Source organism: Jaculus jaculus, chromosome 19 (assembly GCF_020740685.1).
Source record: "Jaculus jaculus isolate mJacJac1 chromosome 19, mJacJac1.mat.Y.cur, whole genome shotgun sequence".
NCBI lineage: Eukaryota > Metazoa > Chordata > Mammalia > Rodentia > Dipodidae > Jaculus > Jaculus jaculus.
In genome coordinates, this window is record NC_059120.1 from 45,698,346 (window position 1) to 45,725,930 (window position 27,585).

Here is a 27,585-nt window from a genome sequence, read left to right on the forward strand (position 1 = left end):
AGAGGGAGAGAAAGAGAGAGAGAGAGAAAGAGAGAGAGAGAGAGAGAGAATGGGCACGCCAGGGCTTCCAGCCACTGCAGACGAACTCCAGACACGTGCGCCCCCTTGTGCACCTGGCTTACGTGGGTCCTGGGGAGTCGAGCCTCGAACCGGGGTCCTTAGGCTTCACAAGCAAGCACTCAACCGCTAAGCCATCTCTCCAGCCCCAAAGACTCCATTTTAAAGTTAGGCCATAGTCACCATCTTAGAGTAGAAATTTCCTTAAGAATGCATGGGCGGGGGAGGGAGAGTGCTGTGGGACCCACCGCAGTAGTGTTACTGTATCACAGCGTGAACTGCACACTGTTCTCCAACGTTTTCTTTCCTGATCGCATTTTTTTAGTGGGTGATAAGATGACTTTGTATTATTGGGGCACACACCCTAATTATGATGCTGGGTGTTTCAAAAGAAACAGTCTTGAATCAATGACATGCTTTCAGTGGGTCACGACTTTACCACCGTGAGCTGTCTGTTCTCCTGCCAGGACTAAGTTGAGGCCAGTGTAGACTTCCAGGCACCTCTGCAAGAGCCCTGCCTGAAACACTGGCACAGAAGGTTAGACCCTGAAATCCTTGTCTGACACTCAACACATTGATGAGTAACGGGGATGGCATCTTCCAAACTCCTTTTCCACACATGAAGTTGATACTTCCAAGGGAGCATTCCACACACATCTAGCCTAAAGGAGGCACCACACAGGCTTCCACTGTAAAACACGTAGACAAAGACATGGTGCTGGTGAGATATATTCCTTTATGGGAAGGTGACAGGTTACCTATACTTCTTCTAGTTTATTTCATTGTCCAACATTGTATCTTGGTATTGAACCCCCATGGTTTGAGCCTGGCTAAGAATAAAAAGGCATGAAGTACTTAGAAGAGTGTCCAGAACATGGGGGATGTGGGATGTTTTAGCTCCCACGATCGCTGTTGCTATTCCTTCCTCTCTTCCCCACATCCCACACTTGCCTCCTGTGAAATTTGCATTAGCCTCATTAGAATTTTTTATAAATATTTTTATTTTCACTTATTTGTTTATGAGAGGTAGTGGTGTGGTAGGGGAATGGGCATGCCAGGGCTTCTAGCCACTGCAAGCAAACTCCAGATGAATGTGCCACCATGTGCATCTGGCTTCCAAGTGTACTGGGGAAATGAACCTGCGTCCTTAGGCTTTACAGGCAGTTGCCTAAACCTCTAAGCCATCTCTCAAGCCCTCATTAGCAATTTATAAAGTATCTGTGAAACCCTTCTCCTCCTGGGTACAGTTGTCTCCCATTGCTGATTCCTGAATATCAGCTATCCTCTCCCTGTGCATACTCTCTGATTGTATGAGCTAAATGAGTTACAATTTACTGATGGCAATTGTGTAGTCTTTTCCTCTCCGTGTGTTTATGATGTCCATAGACTATCAAGTTCTCAGGCAATTGATTAATCAAAATTCCTCATTTTCATTAGTAGGTCATTGCGAGTCACCCCTCTTGGATTTACTTATCTCAAGAGTGTCCCTGGCAACTGGAAAGCTTTTTTTTTTCCTGGACCTGGTGGTTCTAAAAATTAGTAACCCATATCCCTTCATCAGAATACTGGCTTACAGATAAATTCTACGGATTGAGATAACCTCATTCAAAGCCACCTTTTCACCCCTCTTGGATTTACTTATCTCAAGAGTGTCCCTGGCAACTGGAAAGCTTTTTTTTTTCTTGGACCTGGTGGTTCTAAAAATTAGTAACCTATATCCCTTCATCAGAATACTGGCTTACAGATAAATTCTACAGATTGAGATAACCTCATTCAAAGCCACCTTTTTTAATACTTCATAGCTCAAAAGTCAGTGCTCCTTTTCTTGGAGCTCATCGCTTATACTGTCATTCTTGGAAACCGTAGTTCGGAGCTAAAAGCTGGCTTTGCTATAGTTAATAGGTGTAATCTTCCCTAATAGAATGTACTGCTCCACATGTGACAGCCCTGATTTCAAAGATTTGTTTGCTGATGTGCCTTGCCTGGAAAACGTGCACGTTTACCTAAATTGAGAGTAATTCTCATTTTTATTCCTATAAATTCCACAAGCTTCTCACTGTGTGGGTCAATGCTGGGAGCTCTTTTTTTTCTGATATATTCCACTAATATGAGATTGCTTTACTGAGTTCTATTTGCTTATGATGGACAGTATTAACGCTGCAGTTCTCTTCCATGACATTTCATTCGGAAGCTGTTGCAGTCTGGTTCGCATTGCTGGTAGAAATCACCCAGCCAAGAGTAGCTTCTGGGAAAAAGAGGTTTATTTTGGCTCGCAGGCTCGAGGGGAAGCTTCACGATGGCAGGGGAAAACGATGGCATGAGCAGAAGGTGGACATCACTCCCTGGCCAACATAAGCTGGACCACAGCAACAGGAGGGTGTGCCAAACACTGGCATGGGGAAACTGGCTATAAAGCCCATAAGCCCGCCCCCAACAATACACTCCCTCCAGGAGGCATTAATTCCCAAATCTCCATCAGCTGGGAACCTAGCAGTCAGAACACCTGAGTTTATGGGGGACACCTGAATCAAACCCCCACAGAAGCTGAGCACAGATCCAACTAGGGCTTCCTTTCAATCATGTCATGCTTTCAGTCATGTTTTTGCCCCATTCAGCATTTCTCTATTTGTAGCAAATTCTACAAAACACACACCCATTAAGTCTTACATAATACTGCCTAATGCTTTAACAATAGGTACTAATTCTTCCAGTGTCTAATACCCCATACTTGCCAGCATTGTCTGCTCTGGCAGAAGCTTTCTAAACAAATACCTTTAATTACATTCCTGAAAGGTGGCCACCATTCTGCCTGCACATGGGGTAGGGGCGACTTTTTTTTTTTTTTGGTCTAATTACCACACAAAACATTCAGCTTAATTTTTGAATAAAATTAAGGTGTTTGATGGAGAAATTTGGTTTACTATACCCACTTTCCATGGTTAGTTCAAAAATGGATTATTCTGGGCTGGAGAGATGGCTTAGCGGTTAAGTGCATGCCTGTGAAACCTAAGGACACAATTTTGAGGCTTGATTCCCCAGGACCCACATGCAAGCTAGATGCACAAAGTGGAGCATGCATCTGGAGTTTGTTTGCAGTGGCTGGAGGCCCTGGTGTGCCCATTCTCTCTCTCTCTCCCTCTTTCTCTGTCTCTGTCTCTTTCAAATAAATAAATAAAAACAAAACAAAAGTTACAAAAAAATGGATTATTCTGGGGTTGGAGAGATGACTTAGTGGTTAAGGCACTTGCCTGCGAAGCCTAAAGACCCATTTTTGATTTCTCAGTAACTATGTAAGCCAGATGCACAAGGTGGAGCATGCACCTGGAGTTTGTTTACAGTGGCTGGAGGCCCTGGCATGCCCATTCTCTCTCTATTTGCCTCTTTTCCTTCCTCTCTCCAATAAATAAATAATATTTTATATATATATATATATATGCACATACATACATATGTATTTTGTATTTATCCTATTTGATAACCTCAAGATATTCTATAAAATAATATCTTACATATTCAATAATAAATTATCCTCATTATGACGAATATCCTTATAGATGCTGTTTTCTCTTTCCCCACTGTGCCTGACTCACTCTCTCCCTCCCTCCCTCCTTTCCTTCAGTGCTTTATCTTTGAAAAATGATTATTCAGTCCCCTGTCTTATAAATTTCTATCAACTTTCTCACCATCCTGGCCACTGTAATATAGATATGTTTCAGTTTATTGGCACTGTGCACACTCAAAAAGTTGCTATTGTTTGACTTGTTGACTCATTGTTTTTCCTGTCCAGAAGGAATTCTAAGCTGAGAATTGCGGTCAACACCTGTCATCTCAGCACTTCGGAAATAGGGGCAGAAGAGTCACTACAAGTTTGAGGCAATCTTAGTCTTCTGCATTGTGAGTTCCAGACCAGCTAGAATTGCATAGTGGGGACCCTTCTCAGAAATCAAAGAAGGAAAGGGCATACTTTTGTGGACTTGAATTAACCCAACCTCTCTCTTTATCTCTTCTTATTAAATCCTGTATAACAGTTCCACCCAAAGTTCACCTCATCCATCCATCCATCCATTATCCAACTGTCCTTTATTAGTCAGCCCTTTATCAAGAGCTTTCTTTGGGATGACCACTGTAAAGATTACTGGGATATGCAGATGTGAATGGAGAAGTCCCTGCCCTTGCAGAATTTATGTGCTAGTGGAAAGCGCTATAGTAGACTAGAAAACCAAGGAGTGCTCTGGAAAATTACCGTAACAAGAGAATGTGGCTCAAGCATGTTAGGGGATGGTTTACAATCTTAACTGAGCTGGTTGGACAATGACAAAAACTGGAGCCTCCTTAGCAGAGCAGCAGAATGCTGGGTTAGCAGTTCTGCCCCCACCCCCTGCAATCAACGAGGCTGAAAAGAGAAATGGTCTGGCTTTATGCAGCATTATTCTTTTTTTTTTATATTTTTTTGTTCATTTTTTATTTATTTATTTGAGAGCGACAGACACAGAGACAAAGACAGATAGAGGGAGAGAGAGAGAATGGGCGCGCCAGGGCTTCCAGCCTCTGCAAACGAACTCCAGACGCGTGCGCCCCCTTGTGCATCTGGCTAACGTGGGACCTGGGGAACCGAGCCTCGAACCGGGGTCTTTAGGCTTCACAGGCGAGCGCTTAACCGCTAAGCCATCTCCCCAGCCCTATGCAGCATTATTCTTACTCAATCAGATTGAATCACCTTTAAAAATATCATATGAAGTTGAAAGTATTGGAGAAGGAAGAGAAGTTGGGACCTTCACCATATCAAACAGCAAGTGATCACTTCACTGGAATGGGCTTTGATATAGATTCAATATTGCATACATCTATACTGCTACAAATAAAAGAGTGATCTCAAGAGGTTTCCAAAATAACAGCAACAACAACACATGATCAGGGAGGCCACCTGTGACATTTATCACTGAAGGTTACTTTTAGGTAGTAACGTTAGGGTCAGGGCAGTGCTAATCACCTCAACATTCCTATTTGAATGCTGCTATTCCTGGCTTTTTGCTATTTCTGTTCCAGGAAATGCTCCTACCAATGCTTATTGCTTTAGAGGTGTCTTGGTCCAGTAGGTAGGAGGAATTTGCTGACCTAGCTGTGCATCTGCAGGTATGTGTGTAGATAAATGGATATCGTTTCAGTGTGGATGTAAATATTTTACAATTTCAGTAGTTCTGCAAAGTATTTTTTATCAGATACCTCCTTCTGATGTTGTTTATAATTAGACTTGGATCCATACTTTTCTCAGTGAACATTTTATCATTTACTTTTGTCTCAGTCAGTACCAGACATCCAATTGCTGTTTTTTTATTTTTTTTAAATGTTTTGTTTATTTTTATTTATTTATTTGAGAATGACAGACAGAGAAAGAGGCAGTTAGAGAGATAGAGAGAGAATGGGCGCGCCAGGGCTTCCAGCCACTGCAAACGAACTCCAGACATGTGTGCCCCCTTGTGCATCTGACTAACGTGGGTCCTGGGGAATCGAGCCTCGAACCGGGGTCCTTAGGCTTCACAGGCAAGCGCCTAACCGCTAAGCCATCTCTCCAGCCCCCAAGTGCTGTTTTTATATAGCTCAGTGGCATTAAGGACCCAAAGGTGGAGAAAACTGGCATACAGAAAGAGTGGTGAAAATAAGGCATGCCGCATTGTGTTTAAAATAAAGAGAAGAGGGCTGGAGAGATGGTGTAGCGGTTAAGCGCTTGCCTGTGAAGCCTAAGGACCCCAGTTCGAGGCTCGGTTCCCCAGGTCCCACGTTAGCCAGATGCACAAGGGGGCGCACGCGTCTGGAGTTCGTTTGCAGAGGCTGGAGGCCCTGGTGCGCCCATTCTCTCTCTCCCTGTACCTGTCTTTCTCTCTGTGTCTGTCTCTCTCAAATTAAAAAAAAATAAAAATAAAAAAATAAAAAAAAAAAAGAGAAGAAAGCATCACTATCAACCCTTAAAATATTTGCCTGAGCGCTACACACTGGGTGGCATGAGACACTGATTAACCTTTCATTCCTAAGATGATTCTTCAGGCAACTAGTCTGGTTAATGCCATGAGACATATAGTATTAACTAGCTGTTCCGCATCGGAGAAAAATTACAGTTATTGTAGGAATATCACTGATAGATTATGATTCTCAGGAAGCCTGGGGAGTAGGCCCTGAGCATATTTCTTCTTTTTCTCATGCTTTGTTGGCTTTTCTTGGAAGTTTTGTTGAGCACAAGATAGGAACAGAAGTAGGAATAGGAAGGGGAGATGAAAGGAACTTGCAGAATTAAGTATCCTGCTGAGAGACGTGTCTACTCAGCAGCATTGGCTGAGTAGCATGAGGCTCCTTCCTGTGGGAGATGCAGCAGTGAGACTAGAACCGACACCGTCCTCCTGGGACCAGCATCTAATTGGAGACACGCATGCAGTCATTAAGCAGCAGAGCCCAGGAGTACGTGATGTAAGCGCCTAACAGATAGCTAGGAATGGACAAGAAGGGACAGATACTATCTGGATTGGTCAGGAAGCCTCATGGGAGGGACCAGAGCTAGGCTTCTGGAACAGGGAGATTCAGGGTTGCTGAGCCCAGGGGCAGGAGAAGCATTCTAGATTATGCAAAAGTTCTGAGTTGGAAGTACAGCTGAGGGCATTTGGGAATCAAAAGGCAGGTCTAGGGAAATGAATTCTCATATGAAATTTCTGGCAGATTTGGTTAGGCAGACAAGAAAAATCAGATAATGTATGGTCATAGAATTTGGGACAAAGTGTTTGAACTTCATAATTTAACAAATGGAAAGATTGGATCTGAATGAGCATGTGGAAGCCAGTGGAGGGGCTAATGCACAACTGTGAGAGATGACTGATATTTAATTGGAATTATTATATTTTGACTGGATTTAAGAAGGTATGAATTCTAAGCTACTTGGCTTAATACAAATAATCATGAGTCACTTAAGGTTAGATAAAAGAGGAGCATAGCCCCTGATAGTATTACTGAAACAAAAACAAGTACTTTGGTGAGGCTTGACCTATAATCAGATATGGTAGATTGTAAGATTATAGGCAGGTTATCTGTCTAATTCATCTTCATATTATTGATATTGCTTAAATTACACTTAATACTATTTTCATTGATTTCTGCTTTCTTCCTCCTAGAGATAATGTATCTATTGTTATATTTCAAACTCTTATTTTGTGTTCATTACAAATTTTCAAGAAATGCAGTTTTCTTGTTTTTTTTTTTTTAATAAATAAAATAGTTCCAGAGAAGGAATCAAAAATGGTCCCTTAGAAAACAGTCCAAGGAGAAAAATTCGAATACCTGTCAAAATAATGTGTACAAGGCAGTTTTCTCACTTGAGTTCTCACTGAGATGGGCTAGGAATCCAGGAAAATTGACACCCAATTTTATTATTTTGCTATTAGTGAAGTTATTTTTGTGTTGCTTTATTAGAAATGACATGGTCTCTTCTATCTATCAGGGTCTCAAGAAAACAACTGTCATTTTTACTGCATTGCAGTGAATGAATAGGGCATGTTGTAAAATTAGTTATGGTGGCATGCAGCAATGGATTTCTTAAATTTTTCTAATAGAAGAACACACAAGTGGAATAGAAAAGAGCTTTCATCCTCAACAGGGTGTGAAATAGACATGCAAGGACATTCATGAAAAGAATATTGTGCATGACCCATGTGTGAGAGAGCCCCAAGATCCATGATTCGGAAAGCCATTTGCATTCTTCCTGGCTCCCTTAGCCAGTCTGCTTTGCTGGAGTTTGGTCTATTTAGTTGGTCACCTCTATCCTCAGGAATTCACAGAACCCCTTTTAGACAACTCAGAAAGTTCCGTGGCTTGCATAGTCAAGCAGTTACCAACATAGGTAGAATGTATGTAGCAAATGTTCATCTCACCTCTAGTTATAACAGTTTAGAATGGGTCCAGGAGCAAATGGTAGAAAGCTCAAAATTACTGACTTTAAAAAGGGTAGTCAGTTTCTTTCACTATTCTATACAAACCCGCAAGTAGTCATCTTGGGGCTGGAGGGAAGGGTAAGTCCCCACTCTCCACTACTTCATGAGGTCTTATTCATTCAGGTTCCTTCGAATACATGCTGTATCAGCCTAAGTATGAGATTTCCTTTCTCATGGCCCAAAATGGTAGTTTTTGCATGTGAGAAAGTATGAAATACGCATACACACAAAAAGGGTGCAGGTTCTGCCATGTTGGTAGGAAAGATCCCAAATGTTACCTCATGATATTTTCGCTTCAACGTCCTTGGCCAGAATTGGCCACATAACTTCAAATTACAAGCGATGCTGGGGAAGTGAAATCTTCTCACTAAGTGAACACAGTTGAACCCAATAATATACTAGATGAAAGAATGGAGAGAATAAATATCATGTAAAAGTTGATAGCCCAGGTTTTCCTTTCCTGTTGTTATGCAAAATGCTCAGGTGCCATGTAGCAGAAGGTCAATGCTGGGTAGTGTAGCTGAGGCTAAAACACAGGCCTGAGAGTCACACTTGAATCCAGGTTTTCTCAGACACAGAAGGACAATAGCTTTAACATCTGCCTCTTGGAGTTACTGTCCTGATTGAAGGATCCAGTGATTATATGCAAAGTGGTATCTAACACTTCAGAATTGTTTGATGATACTATTAGCTATTATATCGAAACTAGTAAGTCAAAAAGTCTTGAGCATTCAGATGCCTATAACTTTTCTTTACATTTCTGCAATTTACTTTTCAGGTTAAGATTCAGAGTAGTTTTCAGTTTTATTTTATTTTATTTTTACTTTTTGACAATAAGCTGAAGTTCAGCACTGAGACATCTCTGTCACATCCTGCAAAGCTCAGGGACCATTGCAGAACAGGTAGCAGAAAGAATGTAAGAGGCTAAGGTGGGAGAAGAGAGCTTACGATACTGTCCCTCAGACACAAAGTGGCCTCCACAGTCTTGATCTCCCAATGGCGGATGCTACCTACACAGTCCTGGAGCATAGGAGGAGAAAACTGATGACCACGAAATAGAAAAGAGACTATTTAGAAATGAAGAAGGGATTCAATGGAGGGGCTACTCTGGAGATGAATATGGGCGGGGGAGTGGAATGGGATTATAATCATGATATATTATCTGTATTTATGGAAGTTTTCAATAAAAATTTTAAAAGAAAATAAGCTGAGATGAGGAAGCCTGATTAGAGAGGAGGCAGGGTACTAATGAATTACATGGGAATGGTTCTTCACTTTTCCATGGGATCTGCATGCCTCATTGGTGCCACCCTATGAACTTCCCTCTGTTCAGCTTTTACATAGGTACATTAATATTTCACTCGTCCCACTACTGCGGCAAAGTGGGGAATTGGGCCATCTTTGGGTGGCTGGGGTTCAGGTGGCACCGTGAAGTGGGTTTGCTGTTTGCCTATGAATTGATCGACAGCTCTGAATCGTGGATTTAATGTCAACCAAAACATAAAAGTCTGGCATGTTTTTTCTCTTATAAATGGTGACAGGAGAGCCGTGGCTAAGAACCACAGCTTGATGTGCCAAATTGGATCTGCCGTTCTTATGATCAGAGACAACAGAGCAGTAGTATTAAGATCATTTATTTTTTTGCCAGTTTCTAAATGCTGTTTTCCCTCTCTCTTTTTCTTCCTCTCCTGAAGCCCCCTCTTTGTTCTGTGGCCTTTCTCTTGTAACTCCTCCAGACTGCAGCTTTGTTCCCCCTTCTTCTACTCCTTTCTGGTCAGGTATTGCTTTATGGCTTTATTATGTCTTTACATCTTGCTTCTATGTGTAGCTGCTCATATAGACCCATCTCCGCGACAGCAGCCCCCACAGTCCCGCCACCGCGCCCTGTGCTCCTTCTGTGTCATAGAGTCATTGCCTGTCCTGACATCTCGCTTCTCTGCCTTGTGTGTCTGCTCATGTCATGCATTGCAGTTAGACGTTTTTGTCACATGTCAGTGGAGAGAATTTGGAGAGGGACGGGTGCTGGAAGTATAAAGGGAGATAAAAGACTCTGAAGCTCATTAATCTCTCTTTTTTTTTTTTTTTGAAGAGTAGAAATTATAGTGTAGAAACGACAGTGTTTATGTATTTCCACGGATCAAGTGGAAAAAACCCAAATCTCAACTTCACCTCCAAGTAGAAGAATAAGATTCAGTACGTATTTCCTGAAAGGTTGACTGGTACCTAGCTCTCCTACAGCTCTTCAGTTGGTATCCAGGCATTTTGGTCTTGACTTCTGTCATTAGCTAGAAACCCTGATGGCTATTTATTTGCATTGGGGGGCTCTATATTATGGCTAAAGTACAGTTTCCTGCAGGTTTAAAAAAAATGAACCTGTAAGTCCCAATAGAATCATAGAATTTTGAAATAGACCTTACAAGTCATCTAGTACAAACTTTCATTTTATAGATGAGAAAAAATGTGGCCTCGAGGGGTTAAGAGGCCCATGCAAGGTCACACAGTTAAGTCGGTGATTGAGTTTTTCCATCACAGGAGTGTTTTATGTGCACTGACTCTCAGAGAAGTGCCTCGGTGAAGGGACAGTTTTCAGTAAGGAAACCATTAAGATGGTTTGTGTCCTGAACAGTAAAATAAAATGGCCTGGTTTTACTCCCTTTATAGTTCTGAAATCCACAGCATTGCCATTCGTTTATCCTTGATGGACAGCTGGAGACTAGAAAAAAAATATAAAATACCCATCATTACAAAATCATGAATGATAGGTCCAAGCTCCCTGCTGCCAGGGTCAGGGGACTTTTCCAGGGCAGCACAGGCTGTAACCAGCTGTGTGGGCCCTGGGAACTGTTAAGATACAGACAGATGACTTTCCCATTTGTCTCTTTCTCTTACCCTTTAGTTCCTCTGCCTTTTAAGATTTATAAAGTCACACCAGTCCCAAATGAGTGATTCTCATACTCACTGAGCACAGAATTGAAAGCGCTTTATAACCCCGAAGAGCAACAGGTGGGCCGTCGTTATACAGCGTCTATGAAGCATGAGGGATTAGCACACCTCACACTAAGGAGCGCTCCTTTCACAGCAGGGCTGGCTCCTCTCCTGTCATCGGAAATATGCAAACACACAAAACCCTGCACAACTTGACAATGTCGCTTTGGACGTGACATCTCGGGAAAAGTTTCCCATGATGCCACATTCGCTTAAAAGGACATGTGAATGGGTTCTGTGTTCTTTCTGCGAACCTTGCTTCATACTTCTTCAGATACATGAAGTCATGTATAAAAAAAAGAGTCATCCGGCTTGCTCCCGGAGAGTTTTAACATAAAAGGCTAGGTCATGGGTAAATGCCACTTTCTTAGAAGTGAGGACGTCGATTGGACAGATTTGCACCAGAGCTACGAACTCAGTGGCTTTGAGCTTAGCTAAAACATCATTTCCCCACAGAGCTTCTAGTTAGAAATAAATATTGTGCCGTCAGCAGTAAGTTTATGGTCAAATTATTTTCAGTCATTTCAGATAGTCGGTTTTAATCCCTGGATTAAAGATTTTATGAAGGAAACAACAGTGGCCATTCCACTTTCTAAAACAAATTTGCCTGTGCCTGACTGGATTGAAACAGCAATGGGGAGCTATTTTTCAAGCCCCTCCACCACCCTCACTGGTCTCCAACGGCTGTGCATTTGATAACATCCATAGCAACCGTGCGATTAGGTTCTGAGGGACCAAACTGCCTACTCACTGACCCTGCAACCTTTCCTTACAGTGTTAAGTCCCAAAGTGCTGGGCATCGCCATCGCTCGGTACGACTTCTGTGCCAGGGACATGAGAGAGCTGTCTTTGCTGAAAGGGGACGTGGTGAAGATTTACACCAAGATGAGTGCAAATGGCTGGTGGAGAGGAGAAGTCAACGGCAGGGTGAGTGGTTCCTGTGCACATGCGTGAAGGGGATGGACAGGTATTGGCACCTCTTGTACTCCAAACGGTCTTTACCCTTCAGGCCCTGAGTGGCCACGGACACTCATTTGAAATGGGTCCAGTGATTATGAGAGGAGCAAGTCGACCAGCAACTGGGAAGGCTTCTTCTTGTTCACAGAGGAGCATTTAAGCTCTTTTCAGAACCTGCACCTCAGAGTATACATTTTATAGGTAGTACCCCATTATCTCTCAGGGCTGCTGATCTGAACCAGAAAGAATGGGATGCGCGCCCTGTCTTTACGCCCTGTCACGCAGCGGCGGTGGGAGTTGTCGGGTGTTCCTTCAGCTCCATGTCCCCTCCCTTGTGTGCTAGCGGATCAGAACTGCGGAAGCTCATTTCGTTCCTCACTTGCTGTCACTCTGACGTCTAGATGCTGGTAAACCAGTCATCGCCTCCCAAAGCAGGCACAAATCCTAGCTTAAGCATGGAGAGCTCGGTGACGTAGACTCCTGCGAAGCATCGGACGCAAGCTCACGTTGCTACATTGACTGACTGCTTTTCTCTCTCAGGTGGGCTGGTTTCCATCCACGTACGTGGAAGAGGATGAGTGAATTCCCATCCGGCGTGGCGTGGCACACGGAAATCTCAGAGAAGGGATCCCTGGAAGCACACGCAGCGTTCTGAGTTAACTGAGGTGTTTAGAAAGCTCCACTTCTGCATGGCCAACATCCTCCCTCTGTTTCTCCTCCTGAGTCTTAATGCTTGGATTTCTAAAGATGCCGGTGCTGACAGATTAATGGTGGTGCAAGAAACAGCCTGCCAGTCTGTCATTGTCAGGGACCAGGGCAAAGCCGAAAGCTCTTCTTGCCAGAAGAGCCCTGCACACACGTTGGCTCAGGTCTCTACGCCACCGAAACAGACGCCATAAATGTCAGCCACTGGTAGATGCTTCATGCTTACTTAGTTGGTCCTCACATGCTGTTCCCCACAACTTCTGATGGTACAAAGAAAGGAAACAGAAGTTGAGTTTTGCTTTCCTCAGCACGAAGAGAGATTCGAGTTCTGCCATCTGGAAGGGATCCAGCGTTTCTTGTCTTAAATTGCTCAACAGGTGACTCATTGCCTGGCAACACTTTCATCCCCAGATGTTGCTCATGATAAAATACAAGAGGCAAATGCTCAGGTTTGCATCCTACGTGATAGACTATGGAAGGGTTTCAATTATTCATTTGATGTCCCGATTATATTTGCACTCTTTTTTATCAAAAGGTAAAAGGAAAGTACAGGAAAGCGTGTCTTCATATTAAGTCTTCCCAAGCATCATGAGTTCATAGAGTTATTCCGGAACTGCAGTACTTGACTTGGCATCGTTGTCTTAGCTGGGCATATCAGGCTTCCTTGCCAGTAACCTGAGTTAAGATGGTGTTGTTTACAGAAGTAGATCAAGGGCTATAGTCTCCAATAAGTCATTTCACAGCAGCAATATCAATTAACATGTCTTTCCCTCTTCCTCCCTTAGAAAGACCCCAGGGCACTTTTGCTGATCCTCACATTTTCTTGGACTATCTATTGTAGCACAAACACAACGCTTTGTTGGGGATTTGGGAAGGAAAGCACATGGAGCCATGTGTGCATTTCTGCCACAGAGGAGGGTTCTGTGGATTTCAGTGGGCTTCTGGCTTCTCTCAGCCTTTCCTTCTGCAGGAGATGCTGGGTGTACCTTAACCCATGGGAAGATGTCTTTTACAGTGTTAGTCCATTCACAGACCTTCACTTGGTTCTATGAGGAGTCTGCATGTCTTCTTCCTGGGGTGCATGAATTCCTCCATCCGGGCAGTGAAGACAAGACACTAACTTGGCCCTGCCATGAACTCTCATCCTCCAGAGAGTGTTTTGTGTTTGGGAGAAGAAAACAATTAGAAGCACTCACATCACAGGCCTGAACTAGGAGCATCCAGTTCTGAAATGAAGGAGCTGTGACCTCCCCTCTTCTCAGTGGACACATCCCCCAGTTAGAGACCCCAAGGGGTTACAGCTTCTCATCTAGATAGACTCAAGACCTTTACCTCAGAATTATGTAAACTGTGATTGTGTTTTAGAACCATTATCATTTGCTAAAACCATTTAGTTTTTGTATATGTGTAAATGGTCATGAAAACGTATTTTATAACATGTTCTGTACAGTAAGCTTGCATCGGCAAGGTGTACTCTTGGAGCGGATCTGTTTCCATAAAGTCTTATTTGCGATCCTGTCTTGGGAATGTTTTGTCTGTTACTGTCAGCCAAATGTTGCTATGGAGAGCGCAACTTCCCACACATTGAAACGTTCCTGTGTACAGTATCGGAGCACGCGTCGTTTACTTCAATAAATACCCTTCCCCGCCGTACAAGTGGTGTGTGGTCTTCCTGTTGCATTTCACTGGTCTGAGGGTTTTGTAGCAGAGGATATTAGAACCCTTTTTCATGACATTACCAGTTGCATCTTTGTCTACACTCGATAATTTGTATTGAAAATTTTAAATGCTGCAGATCTGTGTAGATTTCTAATACCAAAGACTGAAGTAAAATGTTCCTTGTGTGTCTCAGCTATCGGCAGCCCCTGTGTCATATGATGAATTAGAGTGGTATTTTCCATTGTAATATTTTGTAAATATGTCAATAAATAGTTGCTACTTACATTAAGTTGATTTCTATTTTCCATTTTTTTTTACAAACGGTTGTTGGACTGGAACCCAGGGCCTTGTGCATGCTAGGCAAGTGCTCCACAGTTTCCTAAGGACTAAAGATTCTTTCCGTGGAATAATCCCATAGATCACTCATGCCAACTTCATGGTGAACATGGGAGCACAAGCCCGGCTTTTGGTTGGAGCTAGCTCAAGACTGTTGTCCGAATGATGAGCCATGAATCATATGCTAAACATCAATGCCAGTGCCGTCTCTTCCCTGTGCCTGTGCACACTATTCTAAAGGCCTTGCGCACACTTACGATGACCTCAACACCCGCACCTTTTTATACGAGGAGTCTAGGGCACAATTAGAGGTGGTAACTTTTCCATGATCACATGGCTAGCCACATTAGAGCTGGGTTCCAACATGGGCCGTCTGGCTGTGGAGCCTCTATAATCATTACCCTATCCTGCCACACTTTTATATAGGGCAGGAGAGAGTTTATTATTTATGTGTTTTGAAGCTTACATAGCTATGAAAAACTGTTGGGCATTCTCTCAGGGGCAAGTATGTTTCCCTCCCTCCCTTTCTCTCTCTGTCTCTCTCTCTCTCTGTTGCATGCAGTGATTAGTGTTGAAGATTCCACACCTTTCCCTCCCATTCTGATTGACTTTTACATTAAGAAGTCACAGCTGCTCAGCCACAGGTTCTGGGTCTCAGGGGGGAGGTGAAGGCACATTTCTGAGGCCCAGGAGAGGCCCATCCGATTTAGGAATCTCTTCCAGACATCCTCCATCACACAATGATCAGACACTGAAAGCTCCTTGCATTTATTTGGGGAGCTGATTCCAATAGTGTTTTTATGCCCTCTCTTTCACATAGTAACGCATTGCACCTTAGACCACCATCATCCTCCCCACTGCCGGCTGCACTGAGAATGGCCTCCCTTTGCGGGTGGGTTAACATGGGAACGGAGCCTGCGGAGCATCTGCGCAATCTTTCTGTCTCGCATGCAGGAGTTAGTGTTTGGCTACAGTTGGCCCTTAGACGTTCTGCCTTCTTCCACTTGCGCGGGAAGCTGTAGGGAAATGTGACGACGGCATGGCCTGGAAAGTCAGACTGTCTGGGTTCAGATTCCATCCTGGCCTTCAGTGAGTCAGCCTTGTCACCACGCCTGCTTGCTGGCACTGGGGAAGGTTCGCCAGTGATCGCCACACACACAGTGGAATTCGCCTGGCTCACATCCTGCCATGCTCGACCACAACATGGCCACTGCCCTTAACAGGTGGACAAGTGTGGATACTTAGCGCCTCAGATTTCAACTTCCTTAAACATAATGCAGGCTTGTTTATTACATTTCTGTGGAGAACTTGTGGGCTCTTAAGTAGCCTCTGTGGGAAGGAAATAAAATGAATAGATGTCACAAAAAGGGGGAAGGTTTAGCATCAGTCAGACCCAGGTGCAAACCCTTGTTCTGCTGGCTGACTTTGCTGAGTTCACTCCTCTTCTGCAATAAAGAGAATTCTGGGCTGGAGGGATGGCTTAGTGGTTAAGGCATTTGCCTACAAATCAAAGGACCCAGGTTCAATTCCCCAGGACCTACATTAGCCAGATACACAAGGGGACGCACACATCTAGAGTTCGTTTGCAATGGCTGGAGCCCCTGGCACGCCCATTCTATCTCCCTCTCTCCCTCTTTCTCTGCCAAATAAATAAAACATTGTAAAAAAGGGAATTCTGAGAGGGCTGAAGGACAAAACATGTGCACAATGCCCCTTGCATGGATCCTGGCACATAGTAGGCATTCAAAAACTGTTGGCCTCGTCCACTCAGTGAACTGCAAACCATGTGCTCAGATGCCAAATTACATGCTCGTTGCCTTTGTTCTGAACATCACTGAGTAGATGTTTTGTTTCTTGCCTGGGGTTTCATTTTCAGCATTCAAATTATCATCAGGCTAAAAGGTACATTGTCCAGGAAGATTAATATGCAGCTCCACAAACCATCTTAGGAGTGGAATTTAACAGCTCCACATGAACTTAACTAGGAAAATAGAATTTTCAGCCAGTTCAAAATCATTTAGACTTAGTCCATTAGTCACTCCATTTTTCACTGAAAGTGGTTTTCTAGGATTGGCTGGACTGTGATTAGAAATGTTCTGCATCTTTCTGGTCTGGAAGACTTTTGAAGGCACCTAATTGTAAGTAATGAACAAGAGCTGGGAATGGACATCAGAAAGGGATTCTCTCTCTCTCTCTCTCTCTCTCTCTCTCTCTCATTATGTGCCATTGATTAGACCCGACTGGGGGAAATAGTGACAGAAAAGCAAACTCCTTTTGAAGCATGACTCTACTTTCATTGGGAAGGTTGAGAAGTTCTAGACGCAGTTTGACCCCCATTAATTGTACAGGCACACGGGCAGATGGCAAGTATTCTCAGTGCCAAGTTCGCAAAGTCACCTCATGCCCTGTCTCTCAGAGTCCCGAGTAAGATGAAGGAATTTTAGAACAGTCCCAAGTTCAATGTAGATCAGTCTTGCTCACAGTCATGAAATCTTATTGCCCTGAGTTTGAGGCTACCCTGAGACTATATAGTGAATTGCAGGTCAGCCTGGAGTAGAGGGAGACCCTAACTCAAAAACAAAAACAGCAACCACAAAAAAGAACACTGGCAAAGGGAAATGCTAGGTTTCCTGGATCCAAGTGAAAGAAGTCCCCTCTCCACTCCTCTATGATGCTTTTGAATTTTCTAGTATGTTCTGCAGTTCTAGTGGCTTTTCTCTTAGAAACATCCCAGGGAGCTGTGGGATCCTGTATCAGGTGAAACCATGGCAAGATCACGATTCTTGCCTATCATACTGCCAGCCTGTATCCATGAGTTTGACTGCGTATAGCAATTCTGACGTGTGACTAGGGAACACTTGTTGATTTTCTGATGATCCGAATGACCTCTTTCTACAAAAGGAACATCGGTTGTGTTTGTTTTTATTTCCCGGTGATGATTTCAGGTGTGGCTCCTTTCCTCACTGTGCGTGTTCTTTTATTTTTCTCACTGGCCTGTGCCTGTGAGAAAAAGCCAGCATTTATTGTATGTTACCTCATTCAACTCATGGGATCCTTCTGAAAGTCTATGAAAGGCTGACATCGTTGAATCATAAGAACTCTAGTTCTGATTAAGTGACTCTTTTACACTGGGGTGCCTTCCCAAGTCTTCCAGACCAGAAAGGTGCAGAACATTTCTAATCACAGTCCAGCCAATCCTAGAAAACCACTTTCAGCGAAAAATGCGGTGACTAATGGACTAAGTCTAAATCATTTTGAACTGGCTAAAAACTCCCCCGGCTTGAAGGTGCTTTTAGCCTTTGGAAGAAACATCTTGAGTTAACTTTTCACGTTAGTAAATGCTTTAAAAAAATCATGCCCGAATCAAATGTTCTGCCAGAGAGCGTAGTGTAGCCATTATGGACTGCTACATAGCAAATCGCCCCAAAGCTTCGCAGCTGTGAGGACCACAAACCCCTGCCGTCAATCTGTTTCTGTGGGTCAGCAATCAGGTAGTAGGTTAGCTGGGCATTGTCAGCTCAGGGTCCCCCATGAGTCTTCCATCAAGATGTCAGCCGGAGCTACAGTTACGTCAAAGCTCAGCGGAGGGTGGTATGTTTCCCAACTCCCCCCGCCCCCGCTCCATGTTCCCTTGTGTGACCATCTCCACAAGACTGCTTCACAACATGGCAGCTGGGATCTCCAAAACTCAGCATCGAAGAGTGAAGGAGCAAGTCAAGATGAAATCTCCTCTTTCTGTGACATTCCCCAAAGTGACATCACATCACTTCTGCTCTGTTCTCCTCCTTAGCACAGAGGCACTGAATCCAGCTCAAGGACGAATACTAAGATTCCAGGGCAGTCGGAGGCCTACCACAGGTGGGTGACGTGAAAGACCACGATGACAAATTGGAGGCTTGCCAGAAAGATACGAGTTATTTTGAAAAAAAAAAAAAAAAAAAACTTAGGAGAACCTACATTTTAGCTCTTGGTACAAATCAGCCTCTGATAGATTCCTTAAATCTGTATTTACTGAGTGACACCTATTCAATACCTGCCTCTACAGGGATACAAGCATGGGTCATGGAGGGAAGGCGCCAGGAGAGTTCACTCTGTACTTTTCTCACTTAGAAAATGCCCTTCTTGAGCCTTGGTGTTGGGAGAGGGAAAGAAAATGGCTCAATATACATGAAGCGAGCTCAATAACACACTCCCAGAGGAAAGTGGAAACAGCAGGTAAGTATGCCTTAGAAGGCAAGGGTGAAAATTTAAAACTATAAATTCTAGAATGTCTGGGAAATCAATCATTTCTTCATCTATGCATTCATTGTCTCAATAGACATGCTTTGATTTCCCCTCTGGGCACACAGTAGTTCCAGGATTTGAAGACACAAACACACGCCTGAAAAAATCCCTGTAGTTGAGCTTATGTGTTTATAGATGACAAGGAGAAATAAACAGGCAAGGGCTGGAGGGATGGCTTAGTGGTTAAAGTACCTGCCTGCAAAGCTGAAGAACCCAGTCTTGGTTCCCCAGGACCCACGTAAGCCAGGAGCAAAAGGTGGTACATGCAGTTGGAGCCGACTTGCAGTGAATTCTCTCTTTATCTGCTCTTCTTTCTTCAATAAATATTTTTTAAAAATTAAACAGGTAAGTCTGGGCTTGGTGACACATGCCTTCTAATCCCAGCCCTCAGAAGGCGGAAGTAGGAGGATCACCATGAGTTCAAGGCCACCCTGAGACTACAGAGTGAATTCCAGGTCAGTCTGAGCTAGAGTGAGATCCTACTAATAGGTGTTATTGAGGGAGAGAAAAGCAAAATAAATGGGGAGAGTATTCTTGCATAGGGTAACCAAAGAAATCTTTATAAGGAAATATTTTTTGAGCAGAAACCCAATTTAACTGAGAAAGAGAAAGCAATGTGAACATCTGAGTGTTCAGTATATGGAGAACATTGAGGGCGCTGGAGAGTTGGAGAGGGTGAGGAAGGAAGGGATCATGTCAGAGACCTTCATAGGAAGCCAGAACAGTAAGAAGGCTAATAAGGCCTACTAGATGGTTGTAGGGGAAACAAGGGGGAGTGTAATGGGGGTGGGGCTTCAGAAATCTCATTTACATTTCAGCAAGCTCACATCTGGAGGATGTGCACAGAGATGGAGCTAGCCCTGAGACATCAGCACATCCTTCAGTAATTGCATCTATATTGCTCGGTCAGCCACACTGACTGCAGAAATGATTATTTCATGGTTTTGGAGGCCTGAAGTCCAAGGTCAAGGTGCCCAAGGACTAAACTCATTCTGAAGGCACAAGAAGATTAAGTTACCAACAGAACCTTACTCCTGTAGCTTCTTGACTTGTGCTAACACTGACCAGATTTTCACACAGGACTCTGCATGCATGCATGTGTGCATGTATGTGTGTGTTCAGATCTCTGCTTCTTTAAAAAAATATATCCATTTATATATTTATTTGCAAGGAGAGAGAGAGAAGAAAGATGAGAGAAATGGGCATGCCAGGGCCCCTCGCTGCTGCAAATGAACTCCAAACACATGTGTCACTTTGTCTATCTGGCTTCACATAGGTACTGGGGAATTGAACCCAGACTCTACACGCAAGTACCTTGCCATCTCTCTAGCCCCAGATCTCCCTGTCTTATATAGATACAAGTTATATTGAGTTAGAACCCTATGTTACTCCACTTGATTAATTATTAAAAGTCATGCCACATTTTGATCACCAGTGTTTAGAGCTTCAACTTATGAATTTGGAGGATGAAATGTAGTTTCTCTCTGTATCTGATTTCATTTTGAACAAGTTATTAGAGAGCTTTCTTAAAAATACAAATACTAGGGCTGGGGCAATGTTTCAGTGAGTAAAGTGCTTGCTGCGGTAGCATAAGGACCTGAGTTCAGGTCCCCAGAGCCCACAAAATGCTGGTCATGGTGGCATACACATTTCATACCAGTGCTGTGAAGTTGGAGATGGATGGACCCTCACGGTGAGTGGGCTAGCCAGACTAGATGAATCAGTGAGTTCTGGGTTCAGTGGGAGAACCTGTCTCAATAAAATGAAGATACTCAATCAATAATGGGAAGATATCCAATTTAATGCTTCGGCCTCCACACACAGGCACCCAAAGGTTCATGAACAACTACATATACCTATGTGTGTATGTGTGGGTGTGTGCCACATATATATGGTGTATGCATGTGCACACACCCACACCCACACACATATATGTATATACTCAACGAAACATGCAGAGGCTTTAACAGAGGGTCAAAGTGCACAGGGAGAGGAATGAGAGCCAAGGAGAAGGCTTCACCTAGCCTTCTCTAGGTCTCTGTCCTGTTCAGCCCCAGGGTGGAAATGGAAGGTCAAGGTTTGGTAGAAACTCAAGGAGTTGCTGCAGGAGACAATGTCACCTCCACCCACACATTTGCCAGCTTCTTGGTCCAGCAGGCCCTGGTGAGTTTCCCATTTTTCTCACTGCATGTGTCAGGATCACACATCCTTTTGGCAGCACGGGAACACTCCTCGGTACCTTCATATGAGTGAGCTCATTAGGAGCAGGCAACCTACTTAAGTGAATTAATGAAACACTCCTGAGTTCTGTGAAAAAATTAGGCCCACATGATCTGCTGAGGGGAGGGAAAGGGAGCTGTGGTTGTACAGAGAGGTGGGAAACGCCCTCAGCTTTTAGGACACTTAATGATGAGATATTGTTTCTGAGTGGTTTCAAGGAGAAAATTTGCATTAGTAATGTGTGATACAATGAGTATAAATTGGTCAGAAAAAAAAAAAAACTGTTTTCTTTACCTTGCTTCAGCCTACCTGGCCTACTCATTACCTGATTTTTTTTTCATTTTTTTCTAGCTTATTTTTTAAGGTCTTACCTGAAATAGGACAGAGTAGCTATCCAGGAGAGACATACAGGAGAAAGAAATAATTCTGGAATGATTCATTGGCTACTGTAACAGCAGTTCAAAGCTATTGAACAGAAATATCCAGAAGAAAATCTGATGTACCTGTTTGGGACGTCTCTGCACAGTCCAAACTACAATGAAGATCATGCACCAAACCAAATGAACTTCTGTAATTACATGATCAATTATTTTTAAAACAATTAATAGCTTCAGAGTTCTTAAGGCATTGAAAATACCTTGATATTTTTCCAGGGCTGTTCTGCAGTGCACCTAATGAGGAGATGAAAAGATCACATGACTGAGGGGGGAAATAAAAAAGAAAAGCCAGTGTCTAGTCTTGACTTTTCCATGAATAGACCAAATAACTGAATGGGACTCCTGACCTTTCTGGGTGTAATTTCCACATTATAGGACCAAAGTATTAAGTTTAGTAAACCTTGTACCTGCTCCTCTAACATTCTGTCATTCCTCAAGACACAGATGTTTTCATTATGGTATATCCACCTGGAGCAAATGATAAAAGTGTGATCAAACTGCGTAGACAACTTTGAAAGGCAAAGGATTGGAATCTTCTTAGTGTGTCTTCATTCCTTCCACCTTACTTCAGTTCAACCAAATGTCACTTAGGACAGGGTCCTTAACTAATCCCTATGCCCAGCACCCCCCTCAGACATCTTTTGCTGGTAGAACAGTAGATGATAGGCAATGTTGTCAGGGCAGAAATGCGAGGGTGTCTGCTTCATCTAAGTGTATTGTAGCTTCTTGGAAGTTTCACTAAGGGGGAGTGAGGGTGCAAGCAGTGAGGCCACAAAACCACTATTATTGCATGTCACATAAGAAGTTCCAGCTGCTCCTAATATACCAATGTCTTATTGGGAAACTCCTGAGAAATATTGAGGTTTCTGCCGGGCGTGGTGGTGCATGCCTTTAATCCCAGCACTCGGGAGGCAGAGGTAGAAGGATTGCCATGAGTTTGAGGCCACCCTGAGACTCCATAGTGAATTCCAGGTCAGCCTGGGCTAGACTGAGACCCTACCTCGAAAAACAAAAAAAAAAACAAAAAACAAAAAACAAAAAAAATGAAGTTTCAGATATATTTCAAAGTCACTGCTAGTCTTGTGCGTGGCTTGATTATTGAACTGACAAGAAAAGGAAGTTTTGAAGGTGATGAGAACATTTTTGGCTCATCGTACTTTGTACATGATGTTATACGTACATGGTTAATTGTAAGCAGCTGAATCTAGAAGGTGGGTGAGAAATCTATTGTCATTTCTAGACACATTAAGCTGCCTTAAGACATCTTAAGTTTGAGATGCTTATTAGATATTCAGTTCAAGTATCACAGAGTTGGGTGTAGGTCTAGAATTTGAAGCCAAGTTGGGATAGGAGAAAAACTTGTGAAAATGAGTCATGTATCTGAAGCCATGGACTAATGGGGCTTGTCCCAGCAAATGAGTGCAGAAGCAATCCATTGACAGCCCGGGGACTCCTCACTGTTTTCAGATTACTCTCACAATGGAGGTCCATCACAGGCATACAAACAGTATGAATCTTTCCTCACCAAGCCTACCAATCTACCTATATTTTCTGCTAGTATCTTTTCGTGTTGCTGTGGGAATTGTGTCTGAGGTCTGCAAAGCCCTCCCACCACTTCTTTTACTTGTGTAACCCAGGGCTTCTGCGTTCAAGAACGTCTCCAGCAAGTGTTGCCTTTCCATTCTGTAATTCAGACTTCATTTTTCTACCAGATCCTCCCAAGATATGGATGATGGAGGAAGGCAGAAAGAAGGAAAGAAAGCAAGAAAGGAAGGGAGGGGAGAGAGGAAAGAAAGAAAGAAAGAAAGAAAGAAAGAAAGAAAGAAAGAAAGAAAGAAAGAAAGAAAGAAAGAAAGAAGGAAAGAAAGGAAGGAAGGAAGGAAGGAAGGAAGGAAGGAAGGAAGAAAGAAAGAAAGAAAGGGGAGGGAGAAACAAAGAAAGAGTAAGAAAGGGGGAGGAGGGAGAGAAAGAAACAAGAAAGAAAGGGAAAGAAATAAAAATGGAGATGGGACTAGCAGGAAAGCAGAGGTTCAGTGGCATGAAGTGAAGGAGGAGGACACAAAACGGTAAAGAGAAAGGATTATGATCCAATTACAGTATGTTCATGTAGGAAAATTCTCAATTAAAGATTAAAAAAAAATAACAAAAGGAGACGCTCTTTGCCCTTATATTCACCTCTAGCCATTGTCTTGTTCGTGATCTCCAAAGCAACCCTCTTCAAAACTGCTTGCTCAAAATGCCCTCATTGATTTCTATTTTCTCTCCAATCTAATTCGCCCTGTTTTTGATGATAACATTCCAGCAAACCTACAACCAAAACTCGCTACCAAATACAAAATCAGCCCCCAGTAGCATTTAGATTGCCAAGGATCCCCTTCCTTGGGAACTTATTTAATTACCTTCCACAACAATTTATTTAGATTCCCTTTCCCACTCTATGAGCTGCTTCTTTCTGGGCTTTGTGGGATAGTTAACCTTGATTATGAACTTGGTTTGAGTGAAGGCACCAAGGAGATTAGCAAAGTGCATCTCCGGATGTGTCTGTGAGGCCATTTTCACAGAAGGTTAAGAGGGGAAGACCTCACTTGAACACTAGTGTTACTGTCTATAGGTTGGGTGCCTGGATGGAATAAGAGGAAAAGGAGAAAGCCACCCAACACAAGCACATGTTGGGTGCTTCCTGGCCACCATGATGTGAACTGTTTTGCCCTTTCTGTGAGGTTGTACTAGAAATATGTTATTAAATAATCCAAGCTCTTATTTTCTTGGCGCACATTACATTATAGTGGGTGAAGACAGAAAATTATATTCTTTATCTTTAAAATAGTTGTGTATTTATTTATAGGCAAAATGATAGAGAGAGAGAGAGAAAGAGAAAGAAGAAAGGACAGGAGAGGAGAGGAGAGGAGAGGAGAGGAGAGGAGAGAAGAGAAGAGAAGAGAAGAGAAGAGAAGAGAAGAGAAAAGAGGGCACCAGGCGTGTTGTCACTGCAAACGAACTCCAGATGTATGCACCACTTTGTGCATCTGGTTTACATGCTGAGGAATCAAACCTAGGCCACAAGACTTTGCAAGCAAATGCCTTTAAGCATTGAACCACCTCCTCTCTAGCCCAGAAAATGGTCTTTTAGAAGCCTCTCAAGAAAGTGGGGTGTTCAGTTAGTCATGATATGTTGGAGATCAAGAGACACAAGAGCAGGAAATTAGCCATTAGATTTGGCAATTGGAGGGTTGATGGTGACCTTATTGATACTATAAGTCTGTATGTGTGTGTGTTTTTTAGTTAAATTAAATTAACTAAGTATATTATTTATTTATTAGAGAGAGAGAGGGAATGGACCGGCCAGGGATCCTAGCCACTGCAAACGAACCCCACATGCATGTGATGCCACGTGTATCTGTTTTACCTGAGTTCTGGGGAGTCGAACCTAGGACCCTAGCCATCTCTTTAATCCTGATGCCATAAATTTAATGGGTGGGTAGAAATGAAAATGTCTGGAGTGAGTTCAAGATAAACATAGCAGGTAAGGCAGGAAGTATAGTCAGCTTATTTCAGGATGTTCTGAAGTGGGGCTCCTTGCTCTTCCTTTTGTTCTCTGGAACATTTTCTTTATTCATTAGGTCTCAGTTAAACTAAATTCCTTACTAAACTATTTTTCTTCTGCCTTACATAACTTGCTTCTCCCTTGTCATTCTCCATCATGGACACATGTCAGTTTTCTTTAGAGCATTATCCTATTATAATCATGGATTTAAATACTTAAAATAGAAATTGGGTCCAGGATGTAGGGCTGCCTGTTGAATGGGATAGAGGGCAGGGAGTGGTGGGGAGGGGGTAAGAAAAGGAGAAGGTGGTGAGTCACTTACCTGAAGCTTGCCCAGGAGGGCTGACGGGTACTGTGCTTTTAGGTACAGGTTGCCATAAAGGACAAACAAGTAAAAGACTTTATATAGTACAGCAGCTAGAATAAAAACTGGGATCAATGAGTTCCAGAGAACAGAATAGTCAAACATGTAGACACCATCTTCAGAAAAAGAGAAAACTTCAACAGGCCAACCAGGAGCGGTCCACAGAGGGGAAGATGAGAGCTGCCGTTCCAGGGAAGATGACCTCTGGTCTGCCACAGAAAAATGTTGAAGTGAAAACAGTAAAGATTAAGAATCAACCACCTGGGAATGGAGATTCTGGCAGGACCAGAGGACTCCATGTCGCTCTTCCTGTAGAAAATGAAGAAAACGTCCACAGAGCTAAGGTTACCGTCAAGATTCCTGAAGAGTTGCAGCCAGGGCTGGTTGGTGCTGGGCACTGATTACCAGAGAAACAGGGTCTTTATCTTCCCCAGGAGGAAGAGTATGGACTCCATTCTGCATGCTCCTGCAAATCAGAAGAAATCTCTGGAGGAAACACAGATAGCAAAGAGCTTGCTGCTAATGAAGTTGTGGCACAGATAAAAGAGCACTTCAGGGCTGGAGAGATGGCTCAGCGGTTAAGGCGCTTGCTTACAAAACCTAGTGACCAGTGTTCGATTCCCCAGTACCCACATAAAGCCAGATACACAAAGTAGTGCATACATCTGGAGTTCATCTGTAGCAACCAGATTCCTTAGAATGCCCATTCTTCATGCCCCCCCATCTCTCTCTTTACTTGCAAATAAATAAATAGAAGTAAAAAAAAAAAAAAAAAAGAGTGCAGTTCAATGTTATGTTGAGCACTCAGATACTCTACAAATCGAGAGACCACAATACACTGAAATTCTCACCCATCACCCTGATGACCCAGGGAAGGTCACATCTACAAGGATCATTTGTGCAAAGTGGGGCAAGTGTTGGCCTATACACCTCAGGATAACAAGAGCCTTGGGTTGTTACTTAATCATCTCCCTGACTTCCAGAATACTTGGTGAAGAATGCATAACTTTCTTTAGTGCCAATAATTATCAAGGGGTTCTTCCGGAGCTCCTCGGGAAGGCAGTGTGACCTGCTCACACTCTCTCAAGTGTGTTTGTATTGCTGTGAACACAGTGTAGTTGTTAGTCCTTCTCATGGGCACATGATGTGTCTCGAAGATATTAGTGCACCACAGATTTGACATTTGTTTTCTGTGTGATTTTAAACAGAAAATAAAGGGAGTGACCACTCCCTTTTTTCTTTTCTTCTTTTATTTATTTCCATTTCAAAGTTCCTAACAGTGTAGTCAGTGCTGTTTTTTTGGGTTTTTTTGTTGTTATTGTTTTTGCCTAGTTGACAAAGCTGCCTCTGAGTGGCTGGTAGTTCTAGTCCTTTGCCTCTATGCACTTTTATAATATGTGCTAATGCTGCATGACAAAATGCTGATTCCCAGTGCCGAAGGTTCAATTCAGGGTAAAAACTGTGCTTGAAGACCCCAACCTTTACAAGCCATCCATGTTCCTTAGGCATCTTTTATCTTCGCTCAAGTTGTTGGAAGATGATGAATTGTTTCACGGCTTTTGTGTGTATTTTGTATGTATTTTCACACATCAGACACAATGCATTTTGTAGATATGAGTTCATGGGAAAGCCAATCTTGTAGAAGTTGTTTTTTCAGATCTTCAATTGTTTTCCTTTAAATTTCAGAAAGCAAATATGTAAAATGTTTCCATTATTCTGCTCCCGTTGTTCTACTTATTCAGTTACATTAAAGCTGTTTGTGACCTACGGAGCTTATAGAACGTTACTGGTGTAATGTACTTGCTCGCTTGAATGAATGAATGAAGCAGGCTTATTTCTCTGGGACTGTGCTGCATCAAGCCGTATTGGCTTGTGAGATGCAACTACATTTCCCAGGATTCTATTGTGTTTATGACTCCTGAGTACAACTGCTTATGAAAGAACTTATAAGTTTTGAAAAATTATAGTAAAGCAGCAGTCATAGAAGATCTGTGTCAACTGTATGAAAAGTTGGTAGAATCAGAAAGTTCTGGATGACTCCACCTTCTTATTTCTCTTCTCCATTCT

The 27,585-nt window shown here is 43.0% G+C and overlaps 1 protein-coding gene and 1 pseudogene across 1 annotated transcript in view; both read left to right on the forward strand.

Moving 5' to 3' along the window:
- Vav3 (vav guanine nucleotide exchange factor 3) overlaps positions 1-14,622 on the forward strand; it is a 388,131-nt gene extending 373,509 nt beyond the window's left edge. Inside the window, exons 26-27 of the mRNA XM_045138234.1 lie at positions 11,788-11,939; positions 12,510-14,622. Of these exons, the coding sequence (XP_044994169.1) occupies positions 11,788-11,939; positions 12,510-12,551 (194 nt within the window). The 3' untranslated portion in view covers positions 12,552-14,622. The remainder of the gene's footprint in view (positions 1-11,787; positions 11,940-12,509) is intronic.
- Positions 14,623-21,017: 6,395 nt separating this feature from the next.
- Positions 21,018-26,586, forward strand: LOC101611772 (annotated as a pseudogene).
- The last annotated feature ends 999 nt before the right edge of the window (positions 26,587-27,585 follow it).